The sequence below is a fragment of the Siphateles boraxobius genome, unplaced genomic scaffold (genome assembly GCF_051911475.1).
Source record: "Siphateles boraxobius isolate OS27281-9 unplaced genomic scaffold, OSU_SipBor_1 25, whole genome shotgun sequence".
Classification (NCBI taxonomy): Eukaryota; Metazoa; Chordata; class Actinopteri; order Cypriniformes; family Leuciscidae; genus Siphateles; species Siphateles boraxobius.
The window spans coordinates 11,291,875-11,317,411 of NW_027508866.1; the positions used below are offsets into that span (position 1 = coordinate 11,291,875).

Genomic DNA, 25,537 nt, shown 5'->3' on the forward strand with positions numbered 1-25,537 from the left:
AAGTCTGGCAGATTGAGTGGACTTTGAATGTTTACAACTCTCATGTCCCTCCCCCACTTTCAACGAATACCCTCCCACCGAGTTCGTGCTCGTCAGTGCCTGTGCACCAGATTTTCTGTGAACGCGCCCGTCTCATCAGCATCCATCAACGCCATGGAGTATTTGGAGCTAGTCAGATAGCACATACAATTACAGTAGCTTTACTACTGTTCTTACTCTCGTAAGAAAGATAGAGTAGCATTGATTCTTCCAAAAAGCCGAACTTTATCCCTTCATCTGGACATGTTTATCCACCTAACGTTACGTTCACACGGATTTAAGTGCAAACAAAGCTAACGAACCTGCCCAACAAGTGCTAACGTTAGCTATCCATACCAACACATTAGGGCAAACATACTTAGATTACTAACATAACACTAAGAAGTAAAGTAACTGGTTGATAAAGCACAATTACCTGTCGAGAAGAAATGTTGAATCAGAAACAGAATCAGAAAGACCTTTATTGCCAAGTGTGCTTGCACACACAAGGAATTTTCCTTGGTACTGAAGCTTCCAGTGCACATATACAAATACAGATACAAACAAGAAACATAGTAATACAAATTCTACAAATAAAATTATAAAAAATATGAAAATACTATAAAAAATATATGGTCACAGTTGGGTTTTGTCAGAATAAACATTTACAGATTATGAACATGTTCACAGTATTTTGTATAGTATGAATAAATATAAATATCACCTGAATTTTTAAGATATTGCACTAAACAGTGGGAGTATTGCACTTACAGGCATATGCCTTGGGAGATATGTTAACTGTTCAGAAGGGAACACGCTCCAGGTGGAGTTAGAAGCTCGGGGTTTTTTCTAAAACCACTTTATTTATGTTGTTCTGTCGGATTATAGTGTCGATTTCACTGAATATGATCACAAAAAAAATTGCCGACGGCAGGTTTGACTAAAACTAAAACCATAAACAATATATTTACCTATAAAATAAAAAACATTTCTCGTTTTGTGTACTTTAAGTTGAGGTACTAAAATAACTGTAATTAAATGCTAAAATAATAACTATTTATAAATATATTTTTTTATCTTTTTAAACAATTGATTAACTTGATTTTACTTTACCATGCTGTTTTTTTTGTTTGTTTGTTTTTTGCTTTGAACATTAAAACTCTACTTAGAATGTGAACACTAGCAATTTTGAAATATGGAGGAAATGAAGGTGTTTGATTTGATCAGAATATGTCAGAGCACATCAACATCAACTCTTGACAGAGGTCGGCAGAAAGCGCGCAGGTCTCAACAAGCTCCTAAAATGTTGCGAAGCAGACTGACACCTCGCCTCATAATGCAGTCAGTTTATTCTCCGGAGAACAATTCTCTCTGATCCAGGGAGCGCGCCAGTGCCAAGCAATTTCTCCCCAACATCCCTGCAACACTTAATTAACTGTTAGCACAGTTTGCACATGGCGGAGAGAGGAAGATGTCACAGATCATCAAGTCTCTAGGTGCAGTTACAGCAATTAAGGGCCTTATCGCACCTTCTCTTGCTTTCTCTCTCACTTTATCTCTCTGCACTCATTTGGTTCACTTCCAGCTCATTTTTAAGAGCCCAGTATGCTAATCAAATCATTTCTACTATGCAATTCCACATTGTTATTTAAAGTCTTAATAATGCAACTCTACTCCTTGACACACACACAAACTCATATTCACACCATACACAGCACTTCCTCGAAATCAGAGAATACACAGGTGTTTTGTGCTTTAACATGTTGTCACCAATTAAGAATTTATGAAAGAATGACTTACTCTTTATCTCTCTCTGTTCCTAGTGTGTGTGTGTGTGTGTGTGTGTGTGTGTGTGTGTGTGTGTGTGTGTGTGTGTGTGTGTGTGTGTGTGTGTGTGTGTGTGTGTGTGTGTGTGTGTGTGTGTGTGTGCGATTGCGTGCGTACTGTGTAGATAGATAGATGGATAGATAGATAGATAGATAGATAGATAGATAGATAGATAGACAGACATTTAAATGAATAATTGAATCAATCTTTTCAGTCTGATTCACAGAAAGTCATAATGCTGTTTTTTCAATCATATATGTTACAGTGTATTGCCCAGCCTTAGTACTAACAGATGTAGAAAGTACCATTTTAAAGTATTTTGCTTTTAATTTCGGCACGGGCTTCAGCTACAGTCACCTTGCTTTCTCAATTATCTAATTGAAGTCATGCATTTTCCTTTCCTTCCAAACGTTCATTCATTTACTTTTTCTCCAGTCCCCAGTTCTTTTTTTCCTCTGTTGGTGGAGCTCACCAGTGGGGTGCTTAATGCACTTGGCCCTGAAGTGAGCTGAAGTGAAGTGTGCATGATGGTCCTCGAGTGTTGCCTGTTGAATACAAACCCTCTTGACTACAGGAACACACAGCTCTCATTCACTCTCCCCCTCTCTCTCATAGGCAGGATGCTCTATTTAACTTCCCTTGTTCTTTAACATCTAGAACAGATACAGTTTTGAAATACCACACTGTGAATAAATTTACCAGCAAAATTACCAGTCTTGACCACTGAGGTTTTGAAAGCGCTTTATTTGAAGCCTGTGTTTGCAATATAGTTCTTTAGTAAATATGTAATATATTATAATATGCTATTAAAATGTCAATTTAATCCCAAATTAATATTGCAATATTATTAATTTAGTTGGCAAGTAGTAATTTAATAATATATTCACGATGTGTATTGAAATTCATTATGAATACCAATATAATGCATGTGCATTTTATATTTATATATACTGTCAACGTTAACACATTAAATCGTGCGATGAATTCAAAATCCTTAACGCGTTAAAATAATTGTACGCAAAAACAAATAAATTACTCAAGCAATTAAAAAAACTTATTGAAATTGAGTCATTAATGTAATTTACGTCATGCAGTTACATGATCTAGAAGTCAAGAGCGCATTACAATTGCACAAGCACTTGTAACCCTGGCCGGAAAATTCTATTCAAATCCTTTAACCCCGATTTTGCTTCTCTGTTTGCAATCAGATCATTTTAAGACACTAAACTCAGTTCAGTGATCCAGTAAGCAAATTCATTGAAACAATCAGTCCATAACAACATTAAAAAAAACAAGCTGATTGCATCCGAGATGGCAGAGAGAATGAGACTCGCATAGCGTTTTCAGTGAATTATTCATTACAGTAATTCTGGATAAAACAAAACAGTGTCTCGCTAGTAAAGTTTTGATGGATGCAGTTTGCAGTCAAGGTAAAGGCGATTGGGGGGATGTACAGGAGTTGTACAGTAAACATGTGTGAGTCCATTACATTGATGCGCAAATATCAATGTTGTGGTACTGTTTGGTATCGCAACTTGACTTGTCTAAAATATGAGCAATCTCTTTGATGTTGCACTGTACAGATACAGTACATTTTGAAAAGTTTTTTTCTGGAATGTTTTTTTTTCATGGGCGCTTTGGTGTGCATAAAAGTATTAATTAAATGGACTCCTTATGTCATTTGGTTATTTGGTGTCATTTTGGAGTATCCAAGTGTCCTTTTTTGAGAATACGCCTACATTTACCTGGAAAAAAGCTTGCAGAAAATACATTGTTGTGAGAGTCACCCTTCAGTCTCATTGATAACTTTGCTGGATATAGCAAATGATGACAAAATAAATGTGTTAAGCAATATAAACAGCGTATGCTTAATTTCACGATAAGTGTACGGTTAATCGTAAATATTTTAATCGATTGACAGCCCTAATATGCTGTATATCTTCTAAGTCAAAATCTGCTATGGGTAGAAATGGAAATGGTTTTAAAAAGTGATTTTTCACTTTTATTGACAACAGGATCTGCATTTTCATGGTTTAAAACAAACAACTTCACTCTTTTCCGGGTAAAAAAATTACTTTATTTTCAAAAGTCGAATTTGTGACAGCTGAATGTACCATTTTTGACAAGCCAAACATGTCAGTCTCTGAGTATTATTTAAGCCACTTTATTCCTTAAAATAAGTACAATGAACTAGAGAACAACATTTCAAATGTCTTTTCAGCACGTTTTATAATTACACAAAAATCAATCATAGTTCACCCCTCACGTATGTTATCACGTCCGTAAAAACTTAGATCTGCTGTCAGTTTCAATTAGCATCATTAGCCGGGTTTCCATTACAGATTTTATAAATGTTGATAAAAAACTATTGTGAAATGACTGTGTTTCCATTAACCAATGATATGCGACTAAAACTTGTTTGCTCTCGCGATAAGTCGTTCCAAAAATCATGATATCGCAACCACCGCACTATAGCCATTATTTATCCAAGCATTGATTGCAAAGAAAGCCCCTTATACTTGGGAGCTGCACATATGAGGTGTTTCTGGGTGTTTCTCCCTTCTCATTTTTTGTTGTTGCTTAGAATCCAGTATTCCTGTATTTCTTTTGTCTTTTATGAGTTTAATGAAGAACTCTGTCTCGTCTTCTGTCCAAACATACTTTGCCATCTTTAAAGAATTATCTAATTTTACGTACGCCAGGTGACCATTGCAGTTTTTGCAAAATATTCCTTTTTCAAATTGCCTGAAAAACCACCTCATGCGAGCGTAAAAACTTTTTGTGAAATTGACGATTTTTCATTTATTTGTATTGTATCTACCCAAACTGGGAAGGGCCGAGTCAGGTTATAAACTGTGTTTTGCTGTCTTTATCTGCCTCACTCGTACTGGCCTGAAGCCTGATGCTTAGCACTGACAAGGCTGCAGGTTGACCTCTGACCCCTGCCCTCTGATTGTCTCTCTGGTGTGTTCCTCTTTGTCAGGTGTTAAATGAGAACTCTACATCTGTTGGCCATGACAGTGTGACCTGCTATCGATCCTCCCGACAGCCAGAGGAGCAGTGGGGGGTGGGCTATATACGGATAGGAGCAAAAGTAGATATTGCACAACAAAATGGAAGAGTAAAGAAATGAGATTTTTTACACTTTTGAGAAAATACGACTGCTGTTGGCTAATGCAAAAATCATTGCCACAATTCTGACTGTTCTAGGTTGTTGTTACTGTGTTACCAAGGTGTTCAAAATAATTCTGGTCCTGATATAGTGCTCAGGTCTTGTGCTAAAATTTAATACATTGGGTTTGGTTAAAATAATAGTGAGGCTTGCTTTAGTATAGTTATACCATTCTATGCACCTGTTGTTTGTGTGTATGTGTATGTGACTAGGTCTTTTGTACATGATGACCCATCACAATGCCTCTCACTTCCTCTGAACACCCTACGAGAGTGCTATTAATTCACTCTTGAGGCCAGCAAGTGGTCTCTCATTTGCATAAACTTGATGGCGGAGAAATCGGTAAGCGTTACACGTTCATATTCTGCACACGGCCTACCAACCAGACAAATATTAACACATTAGAATCTGTTTTTTTTTTTTTTACCCAAATCAACACTAAGATGTTTGTCATATTATACTGGGAGCATCAATCTTTGTACATGAAGGAATAACTTCATGCTGTGGAACACCTTTTGACTAAAGCAGGGTTATTGTAGTTAACAAAAATTAAAACTATAAAAAAAAAAACATTTTCGTCACTTGAAATAAAATAAATGGTAACTGAAATAAAAATGAAATCTAAAAAAATGATATATATGTATATATACTGTGTGTGTATGTATATGTATATATATATATATATATATATATATATATATATATATATGTGTATTTTTTGTCTTTTTTTTGTCTTTTTTTTAACTGCTTGTAAATGCGAGGCATTTGCAATCAATAATTAAAAAATAAATAAATAAAAGATAGACAAATATGAAAAATCCCTGGTGGATAATTACTCAAAGTGTTGAAAGTGAGTGAATAGATTGGTGAATGGATGGATGGATAGATGGATTGATTGTTTCAGCTCTATCAATCATTGGTCTGGTACCACAGTCACCTTCACATTTCCCTGAGCACCTCAACCAGACGCGCTACAGAAATAATAAGACCACAGAGAGGGGAGGGAACACATTTCTTTCTCTTTCTCTCCCCATGGGTGCGGTGATTGATGTGCTGTGTTAGTAGGGTATTTCCCCCATGTCTCTCTCCCTCCATCTCTCTTTTCCTCTCTTGCTCTCGTTTTCCCAGATGAAGGTCTCATCAGACGTCTCTTCTAAGGCAAGTGGACAGGTTTCATTTTGCCTCCATTACAGAAGCCACAGGAGAATCATTCTGCTTCAAAGGCCTCTGATTGTGTAATCAGCCATTTGCTGGAATGCTTTGAGTAATCAGGGAACAATTGTATGCTGAGAAGGATTGAGCGTGTGTGTGTGTGTGTCTGTGCGTCCCTCTGTCTGTCTGTGTGTCCATGACTTGGCCTGCTTCACGAGGGGTCGCTCGGATGGCAGTCAACCCTGAAGTATTTACAGCTGACCACCTGAAGCCTGAAATGTAACATTTGACCTCTCTCTCACACATGACCCCATAACAAAACAGCTGACAGACTGGAAGACAGGCCTACGGGCATGATACTTGCTGTTAAAGAGAACATATTTACAGATCCGACTTGACTAATGTATCAGGTGGTTGATTTGGTCCCCATTATTGGAGGGTCTGCCTGAAATCTGCCTGTCATTCATATTTTTCTTATTTGTTGTTATAGTAGATTTTAATTGACCTACTTTTACCATTGCAATTCGAGTAAAAATGCCATATATTTTCCTCCATAATCAGATTTTTTTTTTTATATACATATTTTAGATTCTGCTTTTCTGTACTTATCTATTGCCAGAGTTGGCTTGTTTACTGGATGATGAACTTATGGGATAGTTCACAAAAAAATGAAATGTCTGTTATCATCAATTACTAACTCTCATTTCGTTCCAAACCTGTATGACTTTCTTCTGCTGAACAGAAGAAGATTTGTTGAAGAATGTTGGTAACCAAACCGTTTTGGGCCTCTCTCACTCCCATTGTATAGTCAAAAAATCATTTCTCCTTTTGTGTTCCACATAAAAAGAAAATTAATGTAAGTTTGGAACAACATTAAGGTGAGTAAATGATGACAGAATTTTTGGGACAGAACTATTAGTTTAAGACATTAAAGTGTCATGAAACGCAGATTTGGGGGGAACCTATTTTTAAAATATAACCCAATGACGACAAACTCACAAAAATGTTATCATTAAAGACTACCAACAACTATCATGATCAAAACAAATACATTTTGATAAAAGTAAAAACATTTTAAATAACAAATCAGCCTTATAACTTTGCAGCACTGTTATATTACTTTATTTATTTTTATTTCGAACAACAAAAAAGAAACAAATAAAATAAAATATAAAAATACAATAAGTATGTTGCAACATACCGAAAGAAAAAAACAATATCTATAAAGTATTATAACAATAATTACAATATGTTCGAAAAGGAGCAGGATGAAGCAGAAGCTTCAAGCTGTTAGAAGCTGTTATAATTATGTAAAATGAGGAAACACATTTAAAAGGTGTAATTATATTTATATTTTCATTATATTTACAAGCACTACAATCTTTGTAGAAATTATACACATCAGTTTAACACAGAAAAAAATAAAGGCATAATTACTGTTTTGTCCATTATTCTTTGAATTTTCGGTCTACTTCATTGTCTTCTTTGTATCAGAATAATTCATCATGCCATCGCGTTTATGATCAGATGTACCGAAATGAACAGGCAGAGGTAAACGAACAGCGCTGAAATGAACACCGTTCATTCTCATAAATATATACGGAGAAACTTTAGAAACTGATGACATAAACGCATATTATATCCAGTCACGGCAGCTAATCATCACTCCAAATAAGCACATATACCTCACTTTTCTTGACGTTGGTTCAAATTTGCTTTTTAATCCGGAGGACCGAAATGGCTCAGAAAAACGATTATTCCTTAATAATAAACTCGAGGGCTATCATTTTTTTCACTGATGTGTAACCTGTACATATCTGTTAACATCTCAAAAAATCTGTTTTAGGGTTTCATGACCCTTTAAGGCAGAATGTTCAATAAAGCTGCTTTGAAACAGCATAGATTGTGAAAAGCATTATGCAAATAAAAAGACTTGACTTAGGAGGAAAGCAAATTACCAACGCAATCCCATTGAGTTTCATTAGCCAATGAGATCAGCCACAACAAGACTGCAAGACATTTCATTAGAAACCTGTACATGTCAGTTATAGTTTGTCATTTGTAGGAGATGCACTGGAGTCGCTCTAGTGTTGTAAACAATGTTATTTCCCCAAACACTCACACCTGCTGCACTCATGACACTTGTTCAGCATTTGTTCTATCAGTTTCAGAGGCAGTGATTGGGTAATTACTCTCCGTGGTGGGAGAGTTTGTTTTGAGTGAAGACGTATCGACACATGGGGAGAAATCGATGTTTCGGGTCTGAGGGTGAGACAGACACAGAGAGAGAGCATGTTCAATTCATGTCACCACTTGTGTGAGCTTCTGTATCCCAGTGTTTTTGCATTTCACCAGCAGGCCTTGTGGATGAATTAGTAATGCTAAAAGAAACCGTGTTATCTTTTAAATGCAGTTCACACTGGTTAATATAGTTAGCTGCTCAATTTTTTATGGTTGTGCCAAGTGTAACCTTCGATTTAACAAGAGCTGTTAATCCTGGGGGCTCTAAATAGTCTTTTTGATGCGTTGGAACACAATGTTTGCTGCGTAACTTCTGAAAAATGCATCAGGAAAGCAGCGGTGGGGAATCAGACACGGCCAAGTGAACAAAGCAACACCACGGAAAAGTGAGGGAAAAAATGACAATGTTGTTTTGACACCACAGTTCCCACTGCACGGCCCGTGAGGATACACAGTGGTGCTGCTGGGGAAGAACAGACAGTGGCTCTGTGTGTGTAAAAGAGAATATGTGTGTGTGTGTGTGTGTGTGTGTGTGTGTGTGTGTGTGTGTGTGTGTGTGTGTGTGTGTGTGTGTGTGTGTGTGTGTGTGTGTGTGTTATAGGTATCGTTTTTTATATGCAGTAGAAAATGATTCTTAAGTTGATCTGTTAACATTTAAAAGAGTATTGTGATTATTCCATCAATGACTAGCAATGTTCCGTTTAAATTATATAACTTGATTTTTATGTTTTATTTTTAGTCAATCGTGTACACAGTGCACACAATAAAGTCTTGATTCCTGAATGAATCAGTTCTTTTCACTGGATCATAAACACATCCATGTAGTCTGCTTGCTAAATGACTCTTAGAGCCACAACTAACTTAAGAGTTTTATTTTTTGTCTGGATTTTAAGAGTTAGTTTTGTATTTTAATATTTGTATATTTTGAATATTTAGAGTCTATTACATGGCATTAGTCAATTTCATACGTTATACAAATGCATGAATAACCTTTCGTTTTTTAATTAGGAGGAGGAAAAGGTTTGTTACTAGACAGTCACCAGACACTTGTTACTGACCGTGAAATCAGTCAAATCTTATTTAATTTAAATCTTGATCAAGTGTAAATGATAAAGTTAGATTTTTGTTTTTGTAAGCAGACAAATAAAAAAGTAATCTTACACAACAAGTTTATGGTTTTAAAGCGGAGAATGGAAAATGGCTTAGACCACCATTACAGACTCATATAAGCTGCTTCTTTGCTTTTTCATCTAAAAAAAACTCTTTTCACTTTATAATTACTTTATTCTATTCCCTTCTCTGCTTAAGTATTACTTATTTGCCTTAGCAAACACTAATTAACAGATTTTGAATGTTTGAGAGTTGTTGAACCCTCAAAGTCTTGAGACCTCACAAAGCGTGAATGTCAATGTTTTTTAATATCCTCAGGGCCCGTGTTTTGAGGTGCCATTTGGTTGTAACTCTCAGTAGAGATCTCTCTCAGCACCTGGAGAAGTAGAGCTTTATTCTGGCACAGATTATGTTTGCTTTATGAGCCGCCATCTGGCTACTGATGGCTGTATGTGTTGTTAGAAAGGTTTGCAGTGGGAGCAGTCAGACATTAAGGTTTTACTTAAAATTGTCTGTGCATTTGTTCATGTTTTTTTCTCTCAGTGGCCCAATGGCTTTTTGAAGCTTCAGGATGCTGCCTTATCAACACACTAAAACTGTTGTCCTCTCTTGTATGTGTGTTAGTCCGGGTTTACAGTGTTCCTCCAGAGATTATCTTTCCTTCACTACAGTTAGATCAGTGTGTGCTGTGAGACTTTAGAGAAGTCAGTGTGTGTAGATAATGTGTTCATTGGTAAATCCTCTTACAGTCTCTCTCACTCTGTTTTTGTGTTTTTCAGTCTTGTGTTGTTAAACAGAGGTCAGACTAAGCCAGGCTGACACAACTGCTGATGAATTGAATCGTACAAACACACATTATCCAATTTGCCCACTTCCTTCAGACTTACACGCTCAATCAAATAGCCCCACTATTTATTTATTAATTAGATGTTTCCTTGCAAAAAAGGGCCATGTTCATCAATTTATACTAATTTATCTGGATTTACATTATAGCTTTGGAATTTCTTGTTATTATTGCAAATTAACCCAGTCAGTTTTTTTTTTCTGGCACATTGACAACTATAGCTAAAAATAAAAATGTAAATAGCGTCAGTGAAAATGTTGGCAGAGCATGTAATAATCTTCACTAATGGTCCGACCAGACCAACAGAGAAAAACTGTTAAGCCCTGTTACCCTGACAAAGCCAGCTTTCACACACATTCACACACAGATCAACCTGACAGGAAACTCACCTTCACACGTTTCTACATACATACACATACAAATGACACACACATATCGTGCACATATATTAACACTCTCCCCACATTCTCACACCCTTTTTCACCCATTCAAAGCTGTGCAAATCTATGTAAAAACAAATCAACACCCCTAGACTCACTTTGCGATGTGTGCACATTCTGTACGCGTGCGTGTGGAGTCGAGTGGAATAACTCCATGCTACTGTGAATGTGTGCTTCTCTCAACTCAGGGCAGAGGCCTCACAAAGTCCACATTTAGCTCGTCAGAGGGATGTAAGTGTGCCGAGAATGTGAGGAATTCCTCCACCGACTCGACACGGCTTCAGTATAGGCACTCTCAAAGGCATCTCTATTACAGCCAGACAGGCGGCCCTTATAACACAACACACAGATATGCATTGCCACCACCTGGAAATCTACTCATCAAATCAGGCCACACAGGAGATTGAGCGTAAACATACAAACACACACTCTGAATGGGCTCATTTAGAGGAGATTTAACATGATATAGTGGCTCTAATGCTTTTGAACACAACTTTATTAAACCGTTCCGGCTTTATCTGATTGGACAAGCCACATTCAAAGCCTGCGTTAAAGGGATAGTTCACCCAAAAATAAAAATTCTGTCATCATTTACTCACCCTCAAGTTGTTCCAAACCTGAACACAGAAGAATATATTTTGAAGAATATGGGTAAGTAAACACTTGTAGGCCCCCATTGACTTCCATAGATGGAAAGAAAAAGTCAATGGTGCCACACAACTTTTTGGTTAGTTAAAGGTACAATATGTAAGAATTTTGCATTAAAATATCCAAAAACCACTTGGCCAATGTTATATATTTTGTTTAGTTGATTACTTACAATATCCCAAATATTTCCAACTATTTGTAAATCATGAGAAAATTGCGATTTCAACCTAGGAAACGGGACGTGTGAGCAGGGGTGAGGAGTCGCCAGTCAATGACGTCATATCCGCATTACCCTCGGTTTCCGCCAGGTTTGACCTCGCACTGCCATAGTAACCATGGCGAAAGACGTGGACAACTGGGTTATGCCCATTATGCCTAGCAGGACGCTCACGCTGTTGTTGTTTAGTTTAAACATTATGGACCATGGCAAGCAGACTTTGAGACAAAAATGGACTAAAACCTCAACAAGGACTAAAAGGATCAACATCTTTCGAGATGCCGAGAGCTCCACGTCCGCGACTAACTTCAACTTGACAGAGACGCGAGTGTTGCATGTACTTTATTAGACAGGTGAGCAAATGTACATAAAACTAATCAATGTTATATAGTTCAACATGATGAAATGTTAGAATATGATCTGTATGTTATTCTAATGTTGATCTAGCTTAGTTAGTCTCATACAGCCAACACACAACCTAACTAAAAACATTCAACACACTCAAATGCCGTTTAGTGTGATAGTGTAACTGTTAGAGCAAGTGAAACAGCGCTGTGTTACCTCAAGTTTAACTCGTCTAATAAACTGACCTGTGTGAGTATTAATTCAGCACTTGCGTGTAGTTCGGTAGAATGAAATGTCCTTATTCCTTTATATCCGCGGGACTTGCGTTGTGTGTGGCGATGGTATACGTCTAGCAATCGCGCCCTGCTTCACACCACAGTAATGTTAAAAACATCAATGTATTCACTCATCCATAAAAGATCCATCAGTTTGACGACAAGATCCATAATTGCGCTTAATGCGGAATATACGTCATCAATATACGCCTTTGTTATTGTAAGAGGTTAGCGACCCCTGGTGGCGAAAAATCCTGCATATTGTACCTTTAATAATAATTTACTAGTGATTGACTAATTTGTTTTTGTTTTAATGGCCAGTGATGATTTACTTAAAGCAAGATGGATGCTGTAATGCTCGTGTGTGCATGCGTGCGTATGTGCGTGTACACTACTGTTCAAAAGTTTGGGGTCAGTAAGATTTTTATTCAGCAAGGATGCATTAAATTGATCAAAAGAGGCAGGCAAGACATTTATAATGTTGCAAAAGTTTTCTACTTAAAATAAATGTCAGAAACGGTGATACTTTTTTGTTACGATTCGTTGATGACTAGAAATTTCAAATATTAAACAGCACAACTGCTTTTAACCTTTGATAATAATAAGAAATGTTTCTTTATTTTAAATTGTATTTAATTTAATATTTCACAATATTACTGTTTTTTGACTGAAAATGCAATGTTGATTATTTTATTTGATCATTTATTGATCAGTAGTTGCACCAGTATATAAATGTAATTATTTCTTTTTTTTTAAAGTTGGCTATGCTAAAATCACTGTAATCCCTTTTATCTTGTGCCCTGCTTCAGTAAACTTTCTTTACATTATTTTTTCTACAGCCTAGAGCAGAAAATCGAATGGTTAAAATCCAGAGATAACCAGTCTTAACTAACCCACTGTAGGGAATCTCAAACTTTAGCTGTTTTTGCAGAATGAGTATGAGTGTAGGCAGCTCGGCACACTCGAGATAAAACAGCGATTAGCGCTCCTCCTGATAACAACATGTGTTAATCAGTGCAGACATCTCGTATCTGTTATGTGTTTGCGGGCTCTGATACACCTCTCTTATCAGTAATTGTTTTAATTGGCGTGTGCGGTTAATGAGATGCTGTCACAGATAAGGCCAGCGCAGATTGCAGGCGAGGACTGTGACTTGCCACCGCCGGCCCTCTTTGAAGGGGAGATAATGAAAGGCCACAAACAAGGGGAGGGGCCAGAGCTGAGCATGAAATATTTAAATCCAGACAGCTTCAAAGTAGATCCTCATGTGCCATTGCCTTGACTTCATCTTCATCGCCTGTTGCATTACACACTCGCACGCAAGCGTTCGTGTCATCATATGGGTTATGAACGCTTTAGGTGATGATTCCATTCTTCCCATCGCTCCCTTTTTTCATTCTCCCCCATCATTCCTCTCGTTCGTTCTGTCGTGTTCTTCTGTTACCTGCATGGAAATCAAAGCTCTCTGTCTCTCACTCCCACAAGATTCCTGACATGTTAAAGCTTTCTGTCACACACGGGGAGGCACACCTCCTCTCGATCTCTCCGTCTCTCTGCCCCCCAGCAGGGCAGCAGCCAGAGAGAGAACAAGGACCTTATTTAGCTGGGCTCTCCCTGTGAAACGCAATTAGAAACCCCTGCAGGGCTGGTGGGGGCATGGGGTGAGATGCAGTTAGAGAGACGGAGAGGAGGAGAGAGACCTCCCTCGCTGCCTGTCAGCCTGCTGGTGTTTGAAGTCTTGAGGCCATCTCTGATCCCCAGAGAGCCAGTCATCAGACGCCCACTTTGTAGCATTTCAAACCAATGAAGCCTGGAGTGAGTCAGTCGTGGTGGGCCGGGGGTGGGGGCTGTGCACTGGGGCAGACAGAGAGGTCCTGACAGGGCGTTTGAGAGACCTAGTCCTCCCTCCCACTGCCCGCATGTTTCTGCTGTCATCCAGAGCGCTTCGGGCCCCAGCGATCTATGGCAGGTCAGACAGATTTTGATGGCACGCTTCCTGGTTATTTCCTGCCGTGATTTACCTTAAAGTCACAGCGGGATTCTCTGTCTTGCTCGCCCTCCCTCTGTGTCTGTCTCTCATGATCCCTTTATTTTGCTTTCTCTCTATCTCTGTCCTGTGCTCTGTATCTCTCCCTGTATTTTCATTCACTCAAAAAGGGATGTAATATGGGCGGCCCTTATCTCACTAATAAAAAAAAGCAATTTTGGAAAGTCTTCTTACCTTTTCAAAAGTTTGCGGTTGTTAAGATTTTTAAATGTTCATGAAAGACATCTCTTATGCTCACAGACGCTGCATTTATTTGATCAAAAATTCAGCAAAAACAGTAATAGTTACAGTTTAAAATAACTGTTTTGTATTTTAATATATTTGAAACTGTAATTTATTCCTGCGATGGCAATGCTGAGTCTTCAGTGTCACATGTTCCTTCAGAAATCATTCTAATATGCTGATTTGGTGCTCAAGAAACATTTCTTATCATTATCAATGTTGAAATCAATTGTGCTGTTTAATGATTTTGTGGAAACTGAGATACATTTTTTTCATTACTCTTTGATGAATAGCATTTACTTGAAATAGAAATCTTTTGTAACGTTATACGTCTTTATCGTCATTTTTGATCAATTACGCATGTCCTTGTTAATTAAAGGTATTCATTTCTTTAAAAGAAAATCTTACTGACCCTAATATAATATCCCTGTTTTTCATAGCCAGTTTGAGTCCATTAGACAGGGGTTCTTAATAAGCCTAAACCAAAATGGCCACAAACCAGATCAGTGTGGTGCTTTCACTCTTTTTAGCTCTGAGCAGTTACACCCTTATGATACTGAGGAGGAATTCGATTTTTTAACATTGGGCATATTGTGACATAATGTTTTTATGAAGACGCTTATGTGTGTTTCCATGTGCGTTATTACTTTCAAGCTATAACTAAATAATATCCATATGGCACAGGTTTATTTGAATGAATAAATCTGGATGCGTTTAAACACTATTATTATTTTTGCATTCATGCATGTATTGGTTTTTCTGCTGATTTTTATGGCTGTTTTGTGTGACTGACTGCTCTGAAATGACTCTTGGTGCAGCGACCTGTACTCTCGGTCATGCCTGTAATTTGGACCAAAAAGGCCCCTCTGCTTTTCTCCTTTCCTTCCCGCTGAAAATATGTTGAGTGAACGACAGACGATAACATATTAAGGGCGTAACCAGAGCATTTGAGACAGGAATGATAAACCAATTTTCCTGTCCAGTTTGTTTTAAAAGAGCGAGAGAGCGGCTAGACCTGCACTGGTGCTTATCAGCCACTGGCTTGACTCTGGCCTGTGTCTTTATGGGCTTCCAGATGGTGATAATGTTGAACATTGTACTGCGCATACCATTTGCCTGCTCTAAACCGCCTTTTGACTGAGAGAGATAGTATCTAGACAAACTGATAATACTTCAGTTACACACTCACTCTCTTTTTTTCCCGCTGGGTAAGCTGAGTGCGTGCGTTTCCTGGACCTGTGTGAAACGAGACACGTTGTGAGGGTCATATCACAAAGCGCGGAAGCCGAAGATAATTTAGTCTGAATAGACAGCTTGCTTTTAAAATTCCTAATGTCTCGGTGGAACTGATGGACGTCTCGTACTCCCTCCTCCCCTTTTTCTTCTTGCTCACGTTCATCTAACTTGTATCTAACGTTCTCCATTCTCCATGCGTCCAATTGTCAGTAGTATATATATTTTTTTAAATCCCTGAATAAGTGTGTTGTGAATTTGTGTTGCACGTCACATATTTGTGTGTTACTACAGGCTGTGTACGTGTACATCTCCCCCCCCCCCCCCCCCCCCCTGCTGTGTGAATGACAGATTAATATATGTATGGTAGGGGATCTGAGGAAGGAAGAGAGAGCGGCTGTCAGCCCGCTGTGTTTGGGGAGGAGGGAGATTAGAGGAGCTGTCATAGGCTGCGTTGAGCGGTCTCACACAGATAAGTCTCAGCAGCGAAAAGTGTTGTACCACTGCCTGTAAACAGGGAGCGAGAGATGGAAGATTATCTGGAGTTTTGCGTTAAGAGTTTTGTGTGTGCGTGGCTCAAGGTTCACCTGTTTTGTTGACTGTTCCATTTCAAAGCATTCAAGACATTCACTTTCAGAAATATTTAATAATGCAGGCAAATACCATTTGTTTGCTCTTTTTCCACTTATCTTAAAGTGAGACTTCATTTGCATAAATTTGTCAAGTGGTTTGAAGCCAACAAAAGGTGTTGCTGTTCCAGTACAACACACGTACCTGTACATAAACTGTCCTATTATTTCTTCTCATGAACAGTGCAGTGCTTAGCAGATTGCAGACAGTGGCTGCCGGTGGAACCGGAGGAGCCTTATCGCTCTGGATTTCTGTTTGTGGAAAAGAACCCAGGAAAGCAGATCGCTTTTGTATCTGTGTCTGCAGCTCTTTTGTCTTGTGAAAAACCTCTCCCCTCCTCTGGGTTAGCATTGTCGATCTGGTGTTTTACACACCACTAATACCATCCCGAAGGCCTCCCAGATGAGCTGGTCAATGTTCCCTCCTGACTGGCGAAGTTTTAAGTGTCACTAGAAATGGACCTTTCTTTTGAGTGTCTCTCAAAGGCTCTAGCTGAAAAGAGCACAGAGAGAATACAAGAGAGGAGATTACAGACAAGGGCCGGTCAGAGCTACCTATTTAACACATTATATCCAGTCCCCTCAGGTTACACTTATGCACAGCAATATTTTAAAAGGGAGCGAGAGAGAATGAGGATGAGAGATTGCTTCCGTAATAGCTGTAGAGACCATAACAGAGTGCCGATCTCTTGTGATTGCAATCTAGCACCGAGTTCCTATGAAATTAAACAATGCGTTTTGAGTGGGAAAGAAAGCAGGGAAGGGAGGTATAAAGGAGAAAGACAAAATGCAGCTCTGGTTACTTTGAAGCAGAAAATAAAGGCCAGAAAAAGGAATAAAATATGACAAAACGACAGCAGAAAGGGCTTATGGTCTATAGGCGGAATTTTACAGGCACAGACAGCAATTACTAGCATGCATAGCATAACTCTCGATATTAATGTTTGATCTCCTATCCCACTTTTCTGGCAAGCTTCACCAAGTGCTTTTCCATACCCCACTGCCACTTTAAATTAGTTTCTTGGCAACTCTGCGACATGTTCTCTCGCTGCATTTCCTTCTATTTATTTCTCTCTCTCTCTCTCTCTCTCTCTCTCTCTCTCTCTCTCTCTCTCTCTCTGTCTCTCTCTCTCTCTCTCTCTCTCTCTCTCTCTCTCTCTCTCTCTCTGTTTCTCTCCCTGCTTTCTGCAGTCTGTCAGCGTTTCATTTGAATTAAAAATAATCTGCGCTGAGAGATCCGGACCCTGATTGTGGAGCGGAGAGCGGTAATCACAGGCTTGAGGTTTCGCTCAAATCTGATGATAGGCATTTAGGAAAGCGAGCTCTGATTTTGGGGACGAAGGCTGCTTTGGTGCACCTCATCCAAACCATGACATGCTCCATATGTAATCATAATGCAATCATATCTATTTAATCAAATGTAGATGAAAAAGGGCCCTTTTTTATAGCCAAACCAATTTTGCCACAGTTACGTCCAAATAAAAATACACTATACGGTTTAGAAAAAAATTACAAGAATTATATATTATGTAGTAAATGTGAACCTCGTATAAAATTAAAAAAGAAAGAAATAATATTATTATGATGCTTGGATCTGAAAATGTTTCCTGTTACAATTTTGTCCTGGCATATTTGTTGCAACTGCAATTAAAGTGCTTAAAAGGGTCAGAAGAACTCATTGCTTGAACATGTATTCATAACTGCACTTTGTATGGATAATTACCAATGATGTTTCCTTGAAACTCTCAAGGGTTTTCGATAGTGGCCCTGCTGACCACCTGATCCTGGGACTGGGAGCAGGGGGCCCCTAAGCAGCACTAAACCTGTCCTCCACAGACTGCACTTAGCTCATTTAGAGTCTGAAGCTTCAATTGCCTCTGTATTCTGAACGTCTGTGGGCTAAACCTAGATTACCTCAGGTTTGTTGTGACACAGAAATTAGCAGAGGGCAAAAAGTATTTTAAAAGCCTACCCCCTCCTCTCCCTTGTGTGGTATTGACTTCTCTCTGATCCCTTGGGATCACTGCTTTTCATTTCTTTGTTACTGTCAGTTTATCCATATGATGAATAAATAGCCCCTTTCACACATACAGGCTTTACTGGTAAAATTACCAATAAATTACAGGTAAGATATCATGTGTGAAGAGGACCTTTAAAAAAAAAAAGTATATATATATATATATATATATATATTTATTATTATTATTATTATTATTATTATATTATGATACTTGGATCTCTTTAAATTGTGAATAAAATGGAAAATGTTTATGTTACAATTTTGTCCTGGCATATTTGTTGCAACTGCAAAATACCTGTTCAAAAATACTGGTAAATTGGTTCTGGCAATTTACCAGAAAGAAAAGTTGTAACATTACCATTAAATTACCGTTATGATGCTGTGTGAGAATACAGAATGAATATTACTGGTATGAGCACGTATGTGTCACAGTCTTCGTCTGCACTACACTTCCCAGTCTCCACACCTGTACTCACTCCCTCAATTACCCATCTGTTTATCGTCTTCATCATCCGTATCACCTGTTATCACCTTGTTATGTTTGATTTGTATCTGTTTTTAGTTTCCTTCTGCCCAGTTAGTCCTTGTCGGTTCTTGTGGATGTTACCTCATGTGTGCACCCTCTGCCCATTTGCCTGCCTGTACCAGTTTGAGTTATTAGTAAAGGTTTGAATTGGAGCCTTTTGACTCTGCCTTTTCTTCAGCCCGTATCACACCCGTTACAGTATGAAGTCAGAACGCGCTGACGTTAAAAGTCTGCTTTGGACCAATCATAAAATTTGTATGGAGATGAAGTGATTACCAGTAACTGCTTTTCAATATTTTTTTATGTAAATATGCTCTAGATCAGTGGTTTTCAAACCCTGGGTCGCGACCCTCGGGTGGGTCGCAAGAATTAAAAAATGGGTCGCCAGTGATTTAAATTTAAAAAAAAAAAAATGTAATTCTGTTTTCTAATAATATTAATAATAATAGCTTTGATCAGAATTACACTAAAAAAACATTCAAATTCATGCAAAATAAATAATCCAAGTCACCTGACCAAAATGAAGAAACAACGAAACAAACTGAATGCTTCTCCTGACATGCGTGTTGCCCTCTCGTCCTGCGAACCGGCTTGGGACCAGATTATGCAGAATAAGCAGGCCCACCCTTCTCATTAATATATATACACAAAACACGTACTCGTTCGCTCCATCCGCAACACACACACGTTCGCTCCATCGGCAGCAACACACAAACACTCGTCTTTTATTGCGGCTTCCGCAACACACTCTCGTTCGCTCCATTGGCAGCAACACACACATTTTCAGATCAATATATTTGTTTTCCTTAAAATTGTAATTAACACTAACTTTATTCTCATTTGAATTATAAATATGTTTGCTTTTAAACTGTGTGTGATTTTGGTTGGGTGACAGTGGTAGGTTAAGTTTGACAAGAGTTTACAGTTTGACAAAAGCACAATGTTGTGTTTTAAAATAATAAAATAGTCTACCTAATATAAAAATCACACTGCTCTGTTTAAATAGCAGTAGTACGCTACAATTCGTACCATTCAGCGTAAGCACCGCTCAACTGTGATATTTCCATGCACATTTTTGCGCATGTGAAAAGGATGATTTTTTCCTGTCGATATTGCAACGTGAGTGAAGTTGACAAAGCCAGTGCTCGAAGTGGGGCGGTAGCTACTCACCGATACGCAGGAACGGCACTTCTACATTTTACTCTTAAGCATACCTGAACTTTTTCTTGTGTAGCCTACCGCTACTTCTCGCATGTAGCCGGTACTCGACCACTGACAGAAAAAGCGCCAGTAACACGCACGTTGATATACTTCGTATGCAGTGCGTATTTTTTCCGCACCCATGTTAACAGGTTCGAGCTTTCACACTGCACGCGCATGCGCTCCGTCAATGCGCTCCTGGTGATGTGCGTATACAGCAGTGCAGAGATCGTTCCGAGTGTATTTTTGCTGTGCTGCACGCGGTGAATTAAAGTGACAGCTCATGGTTCGTGGTCAAAACACAGATTGACATGAAAATATAATAATCTCACCATAAATGCATTTAATTAAATGAAATGTAGTAATCTAAATGTATTTTTGGACTTGCAGACTTGGAGGAGTTCCGTTTTCGCACGCACGTGCACACACGCAGGACTTATACACACGCACAATAAGTTTTGTTATAAGTTTTGTTTTTCACTGTAGAAATCTCAAATGTCATGATTTGCCAATGCAAGAGAGTACCGGCACCTTTCTTTTCCCACTTCAAGCACTGTACAAAGCCTATAATAAAGAATAGTTTACCATCAAATACACCGCGATTCGCGAATGTTGAAACATTTTGATTCTAATGAGAGAGTTATGTGAGCATAATGCCCCTTACTTTTACTTTCGCTTTAAATTATTTCGTTTTGGCTTGTTTATAGTTATTATTTTTTAAATTCTTGTTCTGTTCTGAATATTATATTTAAAGAGTTTGTTGTGGAATATGTTTTGTGTATTTTTTAAGCATGCAGCAAACGATAGACTATTAATTGGTTAAAATTCCTGTATGTAGGCCTATAGCTTGATCAAATTAGTTCAGAATCGACTTTGCGTTGCAATCGCGTCAAGGATCAGCATGTGCACGTGCATCATCAAAAGTGGTTAAAAAAGTGCTGAGCTGATTTTTTCTGCGCACAAGCCTATGGGCCGCGTCAAAAAAAAAAAAAAAAAAAGAGTCCCTCTTGAAAATGTTTGAAAACCACTGCTCTAGATGGATATCTTTGACCATTGCGCCACATCTCGCAGCTTTTTCAATGTGTTGCGCTTGAGACCAAGCCTTCTTTTCCATCAATCAGCGCTGTGGCTCTGCAGCTTGATACTATTATGCGCATCTTGTATTTTTGAGAGCAAAATTGCGCTCTGTTTGATCATCCCCTTATGGCTGTCACTCAGATGTAAAAAAAAAAACTGAAGCGCTTCTCCTTATGCGGGTGAATTAAGACTATGACGCAGCGTTTAAAGATAATTTCCAGTGACTGACATCACAAAATTTACTGGCATTTTACTGGTGCTGATGTGTGAATAGTTTCTTATCAGTAAAAAGTCAGAACGCCATTGCTTGTGTGAACAGCATATTTGTGTATTTACCTGTAAAGTCATTCTGGTAATTCTATGGTAATTTACCACGATTGCTGCGTGAAAGGGGCTAATTTAAGAAGGATGACAAAAAAAACTCTAAATATAATAATAATGGTAATAATAATCATTTTAAAATAATCAAAATATTTTTGACATATTAAATTTATTTTTTTGCAATTCTGAGGTATTCTAAGTTCAGTTTTAATAACACAAAATATTACTTTTGTTTTTTATTGTACTTTATTATGCAATTCTGAGATATTTTAATAATAATTTCAAATATTAATATTTTTTTATTTCTTTTGACTTATTTATATGCTGTTTGTTTTTCGCAATAAATAACAATAATTATAATATTTTTTTATTATTAAAAGTTCGGTTTTAATTTGTGCAAATAATGTAATAGTACCTTACTTTTCCAGCAATGTTGGTCACGATAGATTACATGTTGAACTTTATTTTAATTCACACAGAAAAATAAACTCATGCCTGTTGTTTGGTTGAGGCAGATGTTGGAGGTTTAGTACATGTGGAGTTGTATTGATGGAGCGTGCAGCTCCTTTTTTCCCCCGGCTCAAAGGAGAAGGGGTGAGAGATATAGAAAAGGAAAGATAAACATCCAGCAATAAGCTAACTCATTCTCTACCTCTGTTGGGGGCAGTCAAGGTCAGAGGTCACTGCAATGCGAGTCCCTTGTTAATCCATTGACCCGCAGTGCAGAGGGTTAATACTGGTTTGCTAAGCCACGGGACCCCAAATCAGTCAGATTAAGGAGGAATGTCCGGCTTTATCTGAAGATTGCTGGATTGTTTGGGTTTGAGTGGCCATGGACTGAGGTTAGTGGAATTAGATCTTCAGGCTTTTCCTCAAACCCTGGGGGAAGGTGGTAAATATTACACCACGGTTTGGAAACACAATTAGGATCGGTTTTAGCGTATAATTGCTAAAGACGTGGTTGGTCAGTTTAGTCTTTAATTATTTTCCCTGGTGTTAAATATCCCTCCATGTTAGTCCCAACAACACACAGTGCAGCTTGCCTTCTTGTTATTTTGTAAAGGTGTTGGTTTACCGTTGCTCGGCAAAAATTTGTGGGCAAAATCCTGTCATTTCAACAGGAATTCAAGTTATCTAGAATTTCACATAAAGGCAAAGTTTTTTAGGTTTCAAATTTTGCCATGTTGACCACCAGAACACTGCTTGGTTTGAAAGTGACTGTTGGATGTGCGGTTTTCTACACTATTGATAGTGGACAATGGACCTTTTTCTCAGCAAGATTGCAGCAAATATGACTGTATCTTAATATGCTGCATCTTTATAAATAGCTACTAAACTTTTGAACAGCTGTATATTTGCACATTTTTGCCCCCTGCTAATTATTCAGCAGGGCAAATTGTGCTTTTCTGGTTCAGCCTGGGTGATTTTAACCCCAATGAAGGAAGGCTGTGGCTGAGGGAACCAGAGAGGTGTGTGCTGCTCATGAAGAGAGTCTCTGTCTCCCTCCCCTTCACAGTAGCTGCACCCTACTGGGAAATTCATTAGTAGCTGACATCATCCTCACTCCGGCCAGAGAGTGAAAGAATATCATTCTATCCCAGTTCCCTCCTCTTCCTGCTCTCTCTCTCGGTCGCTCCATCTCCAGTTTGCACTTAGGACTTCGCAACCAGTAGCTCTCATTGAGCACCGTACACACACACGCCCGCGCGCTCTCACACGCATCGTCTGTCCGGTGAAGCTGAGCGGAGGAAGCACGCTCCGTGTGTGCGAGGCAGAAAGAAGCAGGGGGTACAAGCTGAATGAAGTCAGGTTAGAATCAGGAAGTGGGAGGACTCGGTCGCGCTGTGGGTGAATGAGAGAGCTTGTATGGATACAGGCAGCACTTGCGCGAGGAACGGGAGCCAGCGACAGGACACAAGCTTGAAACCAGCGACGATTTCGAAGAAAGGAAGCGGCGGTCGGGGTTTTTAGTGCGGTTTTACTCCACCCAATCTGCACATAGGGGGAAAATACTGTACGCTTTGTTGGATTTTCTAGCTCTGCACGCGCGCACGGGAGAGAGGCGCGCGGATGGTTTGTCACTGAGCGCCACTGACACAAAAGCGCAGCTTCCGTGAAGCGACGGTTGGCGAGGATTTCTTAAGGATTTCTCCACTTATCTGCGCTCTTGGGTTCTAGACACATGTCTGCCTTTGTCCGAGAGGCTCTCTCGCTTTGAGCTCTGGATGTTTTTCTTCTTCATCCCTGGGAAAAGGCTTCTTATTTTGCATGGCTGTCATTCTCTCAAAGGGAGCGAGAGGAATTCGCCGCCTGTTTATGGATTACATTGTTTGACAAGCAGAATGTGAAACGGCGTATTTACTAAACCTACTAAAAGTGATTTCTTGACTTAATTTCCCCCGTGCCAACCTCGCCACATTGAAAGGTACACAGCACCTTCATATTCCTCAAAAAAAAAAATAGTTATCGATTAGCCTACCACAATGTCATTCGACGTTTTATGGGAATTTTAAAGCAGTTTCAGTGGATTACTCGATGCCTGGAGGATTTGGAGCGCTGTTTTCTTGTCGTTGGTTGTGTATAATTGTAGTTGAAATCTCTGCAGTGAATGTTGCCAGATGTTTTTTGGTTGTGGTTTGAATAAAAAAACTCGCGGGCACGCGAACGCATCGTTATATGGAAATCTATTGACGTCATGTGTTAATGAATGCATATCACCTTGTTATTATTAGGCTATAGCTAATCATTATTATTGACATTTTTAGATCTTTAAATGACCTTAAATTTTGCACGTATGTGCACGTATTTGGGAGGGTTTTCGTAACTTCTCTGTATCGTTTTTGCCTCGAGCTGATTATGGATATAGTGTTGCTAAACCTGTCAGAATAATTGTCTTCAAATGAGCTGTTTTGTGTCCAATGTGTATCCAATGAAAGACGTAGGCTACAAGGTGTACATTTACAAGTTAACTTACACGCAAAAGATTTTCTGTTTGTTATTGACTTGGTTAATAATTGAAAAAAATGTTTAAAAAGTGCACATATATCCTCTCGAATGACTGAGTGGAGAGCCAGGTCAGATGCTAATGGATGGACTACAATGGTTCTATCTTTGTTGCTGGTTAGCCAATTAAATTAGCCGATACCCCTTTGACACCACACTGTCACTTAAATAGGCGTTCATTATCTAAATGCTGTGTAAATTGCAATGCTGGATGTTTGCACAATAACATGGCAATGTTAATGCGTTCAACCCGTTTCAAGTGCATTGCATCGTTTTGCGCATGGAGCCACAGTGCCATCCAGTGGCCGCTCTGGGAAGAGACTGAATTTTTGCGCTCATTAGTGTTGCGCTACCTTTGATGATGAAGCCCACCTGCTTAGTTCTGAAGCAGATGTACTGACTCTCTTTTTGTCGCTCTCTCTCAGGGCTCAGATGCCAGCTCAGAGAAACTCTTCAGCACAGCTGCAGTTAAAGGTATGGTGGTCTTTTTTTATTCCATAATGCCAATATGCTTGTTATTGATTGTGTAAATTACAGTTCTGTAATAGTGAAATTGCTGTTGACAGATTATTATACCTGACCCATGGATGCACATACTCCAAATGATTGTTTTTTTCTGTAAAATTACATTTTAAAGATGTGATTTTAATATTTTAATCTCCAAGAAATCAACATTATAATATGTGAGAAATTATCCAGTCTTTACAATACTGTTTTATAATGTAGATATTGTATGAGTTCCGGAAGCAGCATGCAGTTTTTTGACGTGTTACAAGACAAACTAGAACCCGTCCCATTATTCCAGACAACCTTATTTACCAATATCACATTCAGATTACGTTTAATGTGTTTTGCTTTCTGGGGAGGCATGGGAAATAACGCATTTCCTCGAGGCCGACTGCGATTCCATTGACAGACGCAGTGTGTTGTATCCGTGCTTTCTCACAGCGTATGGGCTGGGAGAAATCCA

The 25,537-nt window shown here is 38.7% G+C and overlaps 1 protein-coding gene across 17 annotated transcripts in view; it reads left to right on the plus strand.

The window, feature by feature from the left end:
- Positions 1–25,537, plus strand: part of auts2a (activator of transcription and developmental regulator AUTS2 a) — a 365,030-nt gene that overhangs the window by 292,166 nt on the left and 47,327 nt on the right. For all 17 annotated transcript variants that reach the window (XM_077242564.1, XM_077242575.1, XM_077242568.1 and 14 more), the window contains one exon: positions 24,993–25,041. In XM_077242564.1, the coding sequence (XP_077098679.1) occupies positions 24,993–25,041 (49 nt within the window). The remainder of the gene's footprint in view (positions 1–24,992; positions 25,042–25,537) is intronic.